Below are 9404 nucleotides of genomic sequence, written 5' to 3'. Positions count from 1 at the left end.
GGAAGGACGTCTCTCCACGGGGAGAGAAGGGTCCAGGGCAGAACACTGAGGCCACGATGACAGGAGACGCCCTGCTCAGGTCACGGGAGGAGGGAGGCTGGCTGGGCCACTGTGTGGCCTTGTTAGCATGACTCCTGCCCTGGTTACGAGGCATTTGGCAACCCCAGCCTTTGCCTGGCTGTCTCATGCACACCTCGTCTTCTGGCCCAGCCACTCCTCCTCGGTCAATCCCAAGGTGGGAGGAAGGGTCCTCTGGGCCTCCCAGGGTGACAGCATCTCTGCAGTGGTTCCAGAGTGCACTGGGGGGCACTAGGATGGGGAAGGGGTTGCATTGCACTCTGACTGTCCCCTCTGGACAAGTCAGCCCGCAGAAGAGGCACCTGCCGTCCGGCTCCAGATACGAAGAGCTTTAATATTCAAACCACCCAGGTGAAATGTCATGGCAGACTTGATAGACACTAGCAGAGAGTGATCCTGACCCTGACCCTGACCCTGAGGGGACAGGCCAAGGGAAGGAAAACAGAAAGGCACTGGGCATGCTGGGTGGGCAGGAGGGACACCACTGCTCCAGAGACAGCAGAATGAGGGCACGACCCAGGCCAGCAGCAGGCTCTGCAGAAACAAAGAGGGGCGCAAGTCCCAACCCAGTCCTCCAAGGCGCGTCAAGACGGGCAAGGGATCAGCTTGCATCCTCTGTCGCCTCACCACCACGTCCACAGGCCCCAGAGCTGGGAAGCCCTGGGGCAGGGCCCCCTCCTGTGTCCCAGAGCACCGGAAAGTGCTGGTCCCTGGGAAGGAGGCAGTGACGAGGGCCCTCGGGAGCTGGGAGGAGGGGCGCTGGGTTACAGAGCCAGCAGGGTGGGGGAGTTCAAGGAGTCTGACGACTGGTCCCCGCTGCTGCTGCTTCTGCGGTGTGCCTTGGAGCAGGACTCAGAGGGTGATGCGGGCGACTCCTGCTCCAGGACGCTGGGGTAGGTGAAGACGAGGCTGGAAGTGCCCGGAGTGACGGCGGGCGTGGAGGTGACCACAACGGGCGTGTGCAGGGGCTCCTCCCCATAGAAACCCCCGGCGATGCTGATGGGCTTGATGACAGAGCGCTGGGCCTTGTCCAGCCCCGCTGCCGAGGACGAGGGGCTGTCCTCCTCCAGGGGCTCCTGCTTCACCACTACAGCACCCGCTGCACCGGGCCCGCCACGCAGGGCCTGCAGGCCAGACGCTGGTGGCGAACGACGCTCCTCGGGGCTGACCTTGCACACGGGGCCATGCGCCACCAGCATGAACTCCAGCTTCTCCTTCTCCTTCTGCAGCTCGGCGATCTCCTTCTGCAGGCCGGACTTCTCCTCCTCCAGCTCCTCTGTCTCCTGCGGGGAGGGAGGAGTGAGGCGCCTGCGGGACAGGGCCAGCCAGGAGGGCGGGTGCTGGCACTGAGAGATGACCTCATCCAGTCCCGCGGCAGCTATGGGAGCAGATGTCATCATCGCCCCATTTGGCAGATGAGGACGCAAGGCTCAGAGGCGTTTCCTAACGCGCCCGGAGTCCCAGAGCCGGCAGGCAGGGCCGCCCCGACTGACTCCCACAGCTGCTCCGTGGAGCCAGGACTGCCCCTGGGGACCCTGGGAGGCAGTAAGGGAGAGGTCTGCACAGAGAAGGGGCTCAGGACACAGCTCCCCTCAGTTTGGACCTCGACCCGTGCCAGCCCTGAGGACCAGACACGTTTGAGCCGCCGTGACACCTCCCAAGACAGGGCTGGCTCAACGCGGGGCTCAGCCAGGCCTGTGGGGGTCATTGGCCCTCCCCCATCTGCTCTGATACCTGGAGCACGTGTTAGGACAGGGCCCCAAGGACATTCCGTGAGAGGGCCACCCCGCGCAGGGCCTCAGCCCTCTTCCCAGAGCCAGTGACCACACATGGAGGAACCGTTGCGGGTGGGAGAGGTGGGTGAGACCACCCTCCCCTCCTTTCCCCAACACAGACTCCCGCTGCCAGCGAGGAGACATGCAGGAGCCTCAGGAAGCCGAGAACAGCGGATTCCGGAGTGAAAAAAAGTTTCCATCTGTCTAAGGGTCTGACAAACGTCACGAGCCAGAGAGGCTTCCTGTGGAGGATGTGGCTCGGGGGCCAGGGTGGCAGGGTCAGGGCGAGGGAGGGGCAGGCGGGAGACTCCTGGGCGGGGTGTTGGGGAGCCTCAGGGGCCGCGGCAGGGCCCTTCTGGGCTGGAGGTCAGGAGTGCCCCGGGAGATGCTTGGGGATGGTCCCTTGGAGCACCAGCCAAAGATGTCAGCACGGGGGCTCTGCCAAGGGCTCCCTGTGTGGTGCTGGTCACCCACGGCCTGCCTTGCCTGGGGAGGGAGAGCTCTACGTGCCCCCCAGCCCCACAGGAAATCACTCTAGGCACCACAGGAATCATCAGCACCCAGGAGGGAGGACCAAAGGAGGGACAGATGGGCGTGCAGGCAGGCAGGTGGTACCTGGGAGCAAGAACCTGGTGCTGGGATGTGTCCCCACCCTACCCTGGCACCACTGTGAGGAGCACCAGCAGAGCCCTCGCCTCCTCTCGCTGCAAACACTGCCTGAGAGACTCAGCCTGGCGCTGGGCCGCTCCACATGGCTCCCAGCCCTTCCTGTGCTGGGTTCTGGAGGGGGCCATGACGCCACTCAGGTCTAGCTCACAAGAGGGCAGGGCAGGGCCAGGCCATGGGTCCCAGATTAGGCAGACAGACAGCGTGCAGGAGTGACTCACAGGGCAGAATAAGGCAGCAAGGCCACAGCTCTGTGATAGTGCTGGGGGTGGGAAACCCATGGGCCCATAAAAGCAAAAGAAAACCCTGAGAAAATACCACCCATCTGGCACGTGACCTGTCTCATCCAGACCTCACCCTTGCCCAAGCCAAGCCAGAATGCTTATGCCAGGCAGGGCCATGCCTGAGGGTGGTGGGCACGGGTGGCTGGAACTGCCCTGGCCTGGGGATGGTGACAAGCACACCCTCGCCACTGCCCCAGGAACCCCGGCAGGTCTGTGAGAACACGCAGGCAAGATGTGCGAGGCGTGAGGGTGGCCAGTTCCCACTGGGCCCGGCTAGTGCCTGAAGTCAGCGCCCTTCCTCCTCTCACCGGGACTGTGCAGCCTGTGCCCCAGGGAAGGAATGTTCTGGCTCTACTGACTCATCTGCAGGGCACCTGTGGGCAATCTAGGGGGGGTTGGGGGGAGCCCTGGATCTTGCTCCAGCCCACCCAGAAGCGTTCCACACCCGCAGAGCCCCTCACCGCCTGCAGCTTCTCCGTCAGCTCCCGGCGCCGATTCCGGCACTTGGCTGCTGCCAGCTTGTTCCTCTCCCGGCGGATCCGACGCTTCTCCTCCTCCTCAGGAGACAGCTAGAGGCCAAAGTCAAGGAGCACAATTAGAGCAGGGTATGTTACATGAGGCAAGAGGCCCGTGTGCAGCAGGGAGGGAGAACGGGGGCAAGGGAGGTGGCTGGGCCCAGAGGCCCAGAGCGCGGGCTCAGTGACCCTGCCCTGAAAGGGATACACACGTTTAAAGGAGGAGCAGGGCAGGCAGTGATGGGCCAGGGACACACTGGCCCAAGCACAGTGGCACGCATTGTCAAGTCAGCCCTGAATGAGAGTCCAGGCCAGAGTGGGGAGCGGGACACTTCCCCTGCCAGTCAGGCCTGGCAACTTCTTCCAAGGGAGACAAGCTCCCCCAGCACTGGCTGCCTGCAAGGATCATTATCCCCATGTAGTGATGCTGCTGGACCCGGGGCCCCCACGCAGGTAAGAACCCCTGAGGGAGGTTCTGCCACCACCGTGAGGGATGAAGGTGCCATGGCACTCCGATGTCCTGTGTCCCTAGAGTGCCAGCTGCCCAATGACTCAGCTGTGTGCCTGGCTGGACAGCACACACCACAGGAGAGGAAGGAGCCCCGGTAGGATAGCCCCAGCAGCCCGCCGTACCCTCACTCCACAGAAAGAACCCAGTTTTGTGTCCCTGCCCTGAGCTAAGGACTTGGGGGTGATCTGTGAACCACACAGCCCTTGCAAAGGCTTGGGACCAGGCACTTCCCACAAGACAGCTTGGGGCCTGTCACCTGCGTCAGTGTACCGTCACACAGGGCTCTTCCAGAGCTGAGACCCCAGAGCCTGCTCAGGCAGAGAGGACACAGGGAGAGGGCTGCAGCCAGAGCAGAAAGCAGGGCGAAAGGCAAGGCCATCCCTGTTCGATTCCTTGATGCCTCCTCTATGCCCTCCCATGTTTACTGGAGGCACAGAAGAGTCAAGAGGCACATGGCCTGGATCTGCTCTCAGGGGCCTATTAAGGAGAGAAGCTGCCTATGGCAGTGTGGCCTGGACTGCTGGCCACGCTACAAGGGAAGGAGCTGCTGTCCCAACAGGGCCAGGTCAGAGTCCCAGGATGCTCCCTGCTGCCCTGGCAGTCTGTGCTGGGACAATGAGCAACAAAACTAGACACCACATCAGAGAGGACGCTCCTGCCTCCGCTGAGATGACCCCACAGCCTGAGGTCACAAGGCCATAAGGCCACAGCCCTGAATGGCCGCCGTTCCTAAACCGGTCTCTACCTGAGCCCAACAGGTCACTAGAGAGCTGACCTGCTGCAGCCCGGGCTTAAGGCTCCCGATGGCCAGTGAATACACAGGCCCCTCGCTGACAAGGGCAGAGGAGAGGGGGGCCAGCGTGGTCCACTGCAAGACTTTCTCCCCCTGCTGCTCTGGACAATGTCTGGCCTCATGTCGGTCTCAAAATCTCTCCCTGACCTGGCAGGGTTGGAGCCACCCATGGGTGTTGCCAACACTCGAAGTGTGCGGGGCGCAGGGAGATGGGCATGGCTACAGCCTAAGCATGTCGGCCCCGAGCATCCACCCGTGAGCCACGCACTGCCCTGCCGCTGCCTCAGAGTCAGAACCTCCTGGAAGGCTCTCGAGGAGGCCACAGAGCACCAGGCCAGCTCCGGTACCAAGCTCTTCCCAGGGCTGGGAGACAGGAGGGAGCTGCCCTAGGTTGGGAACCCACGGCCACAGTTAAGACTCTGCTGCCCAGGCTTCCTCAAGGCAGTGGTGCAAGTGACTCCCGGTGGAGGTGGGGAAAAATGCTCCTTGCTCCCTCCTCACCTCAAAGAGAAGGACACTCTCTAGGCAATGTGCTTGGGGCACACCTAGGTGGTGTGAGGTTGAGCATAGGGCTGAGGGCAGAGAGGTGTGTTCCGGCCCTGGCTCTGCTGCTGAGTGTGTGGCTCTGGACGGCACCCTTCACCTTTCTGGGCCTGTTTCCTCATCTTTCACATGAGTCCAGACCAGGCTCAGTAACTGAGCCTGTCGTCCCAGCACTTTGGGAGGCCGAGCCAAGTGGATTGCCTGAGCCCGTGGGTTTGAGACCAGCTCAGGCAACTTGGCGAGACCTCGTGTCTACAATAAAATCAAAAAAATTATCTGGGCGTGGTAGCGTGAGCCTGTAAATCCGGCTACTTGGAAGGCTGAGGCGAAAGGATCGCTGGAGTCTGGAAGGTCGATGCTGGGGCGGTTGTGAGCATGCCACTGCACTCCAGCCTGGGCTACAGAGTGAGACTCCAACTCACAAAAAAATAAAAATAAAAATAAAAAGATAAAATGAGTTCAGAGAAAGACAAACGAAGCTGGTCTCCAGAGACCCTTCTGGGTTTAAATTTATAAGCACGGAGATTGAGTATGTCTACACGGGTAGGTTGCTGTTCTGCTGGTCTAGGGCCTGATAAGTCTCACTTGACTCGGGGCCACCTATGTCCTGGGAGGCTCCAGCTCATCAGTGACCAATCAGGGTTTAGCCTTGGACTCCCTGGAGGAGCATGTTTACAGAGAACTCCGAGCATCGCCACAGTCACGTTCACAGCCACAACTGTGGAAGCCCCGGAGGGCACTGACCACTGCTCAGCAGCAGAAGCCCAGTACCCAGCGGCTCTACCCATCAGTGCCCACCAGATGAACTTCCTGGGGGCCTGCACTGCAGTCCTCCATGGACAGAACACAGCAGTGGGGAGGGATGCGAGACCTGGCTTTGTGCTTGGAGAGGCAGGGCTCCTGAGGAAGCTCCCTGGAGAGGTGGGTGCTGTATTCTAAGTGGCCTAGGACCACTGGCACCACATCACCATTATCCACTGGGAACCATGCTCAAGAGGTCCCTGGACTGGGACACTGAGGGCGCAGGGGAGCCAGAGTGGGACGGGTGGGGCTGACACCGGAGGGTGCCCAAGGCTGTCACTGGAGCAGTGCTCCAGGCCGACACTGCATCTGGAGAGGAATGCCACGCCAAAGCATGTTCCCTTCCCTGGCTCCCGGGGGCAGGGCCCTGGAGACAGAGTACTGCACAGGAGTCCAGAGAACGGGGAGCTAGTCCAGACCTCCCCACCCACTTGCTGAGCCTGCCAGCAGGGTTAGGGTTAGGATTGGGGCTTCAGCGGCACCAGGCTCTCTTTCAGATCCTGCAAGGCCCTGGCATCTCTCTGCAGCATGGCCCTGACTCCCTGCAGGCAAGGAGCCTTTGAGTATTGGGAGCCGCTGCCTGCAGGGCGGAGCCTCCCCACCTCCTGGCTTCCTGCCTAGCCGGGTCAGTTCCCTCTTGAGGCCGAGCCCCTTGAAGAGCTGAAGCCTGGCCTCCTCTACCCTCCATCAGTCCGCCAACGCAGCCCAACAGATTCCACAGGCCCTGGTGTCACCGGAAGATGCTTTGCAGGCCTTGGAGACGGGTTATTGCTCTGAGCTGGAGGCCTAGGACACAGAGGAGCAACAGGCGATCACAGCAGCAGAACCAGCTCAGTCTGACCCTGCAAGGCTTCTAGGGACCTGGCCCATATCAAACAAGGAACATGTGAGGGCTAACTCACTGAGACTCACAGCCAGGGTTCTCTGGCCACTGCATGGCCCCTCTGCCATGGCAGGGCTCTACAGTCCCTTCTGTGCCTGGCACCTCGCCACTGGCAACACGCCTTGCCACACAACCTCATCAAAGCGGAACAGGTCCCGGTGGGCAGGGACCGTGCGCCCCCTTGCAGCTGAGGAGACTGAGGCACAGAGATTCTGAGGGACATGGGTGAGAGGACAGAGGCAGCCCCAACTCTGTTCTCAGCTCTGCATCTGGTGATGGGAGAACGTGCTCCTGCCTTCCGGGGCTCCCGGGACAGGCCCTGGTCCACTCCCGCCTGCACGGGAGGCTGCCCGCATGGGCCCTTCCCGCCGCCTCAGCAGTACCTGCTCGTCTCTCCTCCTGCGGCCCACGGTGGTGCCAATAGTCTTGATCACGCCAGGTCTTGGGAGGGCCATATGCCCGGGCACAGAGGCCAGGCCCGGCAGGGGGCTGTAGGGGTGCGAGCGGGGATACGGGTTGGACATGGAGGTGATGACAGTCGGCTGCACCATCCACTGCAGGTCCTGGCTGGTTGTGATGGCGTTGATGGTGGGAATGAAGGCACTGCCTGAGCCAGGCATATCGACCCGGAATTTCTAGGGGAGGAGAAAGATGCGACTGAGCCAACTTGCATGTGCACAGCAAGACCCTGAGCATGTGCACACAGGCAGAGCTGAGACGAAGCCCGGCGAGACAGTGGGGATCCTTGGACACGTCCTAACAAGTCCTGAACCTCTGAGAACCCAAGGGAGCTTAACTCCCCCAGGGACCTGAGTCTGTCTGCTCCTTGATGGGGGTCCTCACAGCCCCATCTCCAGGCGGCTCAATGAAGATGCCGCCACACCCCAAATGACTTCCAGGACAGATGAGGCCCCTCACCATGCCCGGCAGGCCTTCAGGGAGCCTCAGGACGCGCACGTGTGAGGTGGCACCTGGGCCTTCAGGCCCGAGTCACCTGCCAAGTATCCCCAGGCCCAGCTCAGAAAACCTGCAATGATGCACACGACAGCGGCTTTGGGGTAGCAGAGACCGGGCAGCACAGCAGCTGCCTGCTGCTTTCCAAAGAGGCCAGGATACCGTGATGCCCACTGGGACAAGACCAGGTCCACACACCGCTGTCCTCCAACCCCTGAGCCAATGAGCAGTGGGGTCCCATGGCTGTCCTTGTGCCCCTCCTTTCCCTTCCTTGGCATCTGGTGAGGGCAGGTGGCCACAGGGCCTCTCTACCTACACACACATGCGCACCAGCGGTGCTGGCGGATGTATCTGCAGGAACCGGCACGGCCAGTATCATGCTTTCCCGGCTGAGCCTGCGCCCAGAGCCCGTTGCAGGGCTCCTGGGACATGCTGAGGAAGCACCTACTCGAAATGGACAATGATGACAGAGTACAAGCTAGCATGGCCTCGTGCCTGCGCGGTTGGCCTTGGCCCCCCAAGGCAGGTCTAAGATGGGGGGGAAGAGACCCCCCCCCAGCGACCCTCAGAGGATCCCTGTCTCTGCAGAAAGCCCCCAAACAGCCCCCACTGAGCTGCAGCTGACCCCGGCAGCAACCATCACCACAGTGGTAGCACTCACTGCAGACAGACACCAGCCAGCGTCCCAGCCAGGGGACCGTGGGTTCTCCTCGAGGCGAGAGGACCATCACCCCCACACTGGAGGTGGTGTGGACCGGGGAGGCTGAGGGGCGCAGCCCGCTGGGGCTGCACGGCACCGGCCCTGGTGTCCCCCCCCCCCCCGCCCGCTGACCTGCCCTCCGGGAGGTCCACAACCCTCACCCAGTGACACCCCGCCAGGGCTGTCACACTGCTGCAGGCCTCACGCCAGTCTAGGAGACCGGGCCAGGACCGGAGCACCAGCCCACCCTCCTGTGACATACACCTCTGGGCTCCTGGAGCGGAGCAGGAGAACTCCAGAGACTGATGGCGCCGGGCCCTCCTGGGGTGCGCGGCCCCAGGCCGGGGCATCCAGTAAGGAGGGCTGCCGGTGTGAAGGATGTTGGGATCATGCTGGCGCAAAGGATGTTGGGATCCCGCAAGGAGGGCAGCCGGCGCCAGGGATGCTAGGATCCTGCGAGAAAGGCTGCCCGCGCGAGGGACGCTGGGATCATGCCGGCGCGAGGGGTTCTGGGATCTCACGAGGAGCCTTCTGGCCCTGTGGTCCTGGGCGCCCGCCCAGCGGCCCCTAGGAAGGCCAACAGCACGCACAGGGCGGACACGAGGTCTGCCATGGGGCAGAGCTGGGCGGGTGGCACCGCGGAGCTGGCCTGGACTACTGTGCCGGCCCGAGCACCCTTGACCTCGCCACGCGCTCCGCCTTCCCGGGACAGGCACGTGGCTCGGGTGGCCAGGCGGCCCCAGAGAGCCCCGAGGGACGCCGAGGACACCCTCCGGGGGAAGGCGCCTGCGTCACCCGCACGCGGCCGTCCCCTCCATGGCGGCTGCAGACGCCTGGGCTCCGGGCCACACCCACTGCGGTCATTCCGCATCTCTCCCAGGCCAGGCTCTGCTGGGAAGGC

The 9404-nt window shown here is 62.7% G+C and overlaps 1 protein-coding gene across 1 annotated transcript; it reads right to left on the bottom strand.

The window, feature by feature from the left end:
- Positions 1-418: 418 nt before the first annotated feature.
- FOSL2 (FOS like 2, AP-1 transcription factor subunit) lies at positions 419-7480 on the bottom strand. Its single transcript, XM_008048965.1, has 3 exons — positions 7233-7480; positions 3265-3372; positions 419-1361 (listed from the first exon to the last, which is right to left on the bottom strand). The coding sequence occupies exons 1-3, from the start codon at positions 7467-7469 to the stop codon at positions 843-845; spliced, it is 864 nt and encodes a 287-aa protein (XP_008047156.1). The 5' UTR covers positions 7470-7480; the 3' UTR covers positions 419-842.
- Positions 7481-9404: the final 1924 nt, after the last annotated feature.

Source organism: Carlito syrichta, unplaced genomic scaffold (assembly GCF_000164805.1).
Source record: "Carlito syrichta isolate Samal-C Ts95f unplaced genomic scaffold, Tarsius_syrichta-2.0.1 Scaffold130382, whole genome shotgun sequence".
NCBI classification, from domain to species: Eukaryota; Metazoa; Chordata; class Mammalia; order Primates; family Tarsiidae; genus Carlito; species Carlito syrichta.
Note: the sequence above shows the minus strand (reverse complement) of the source record. Positions and strands in the feature narration are given on the sequence as shown.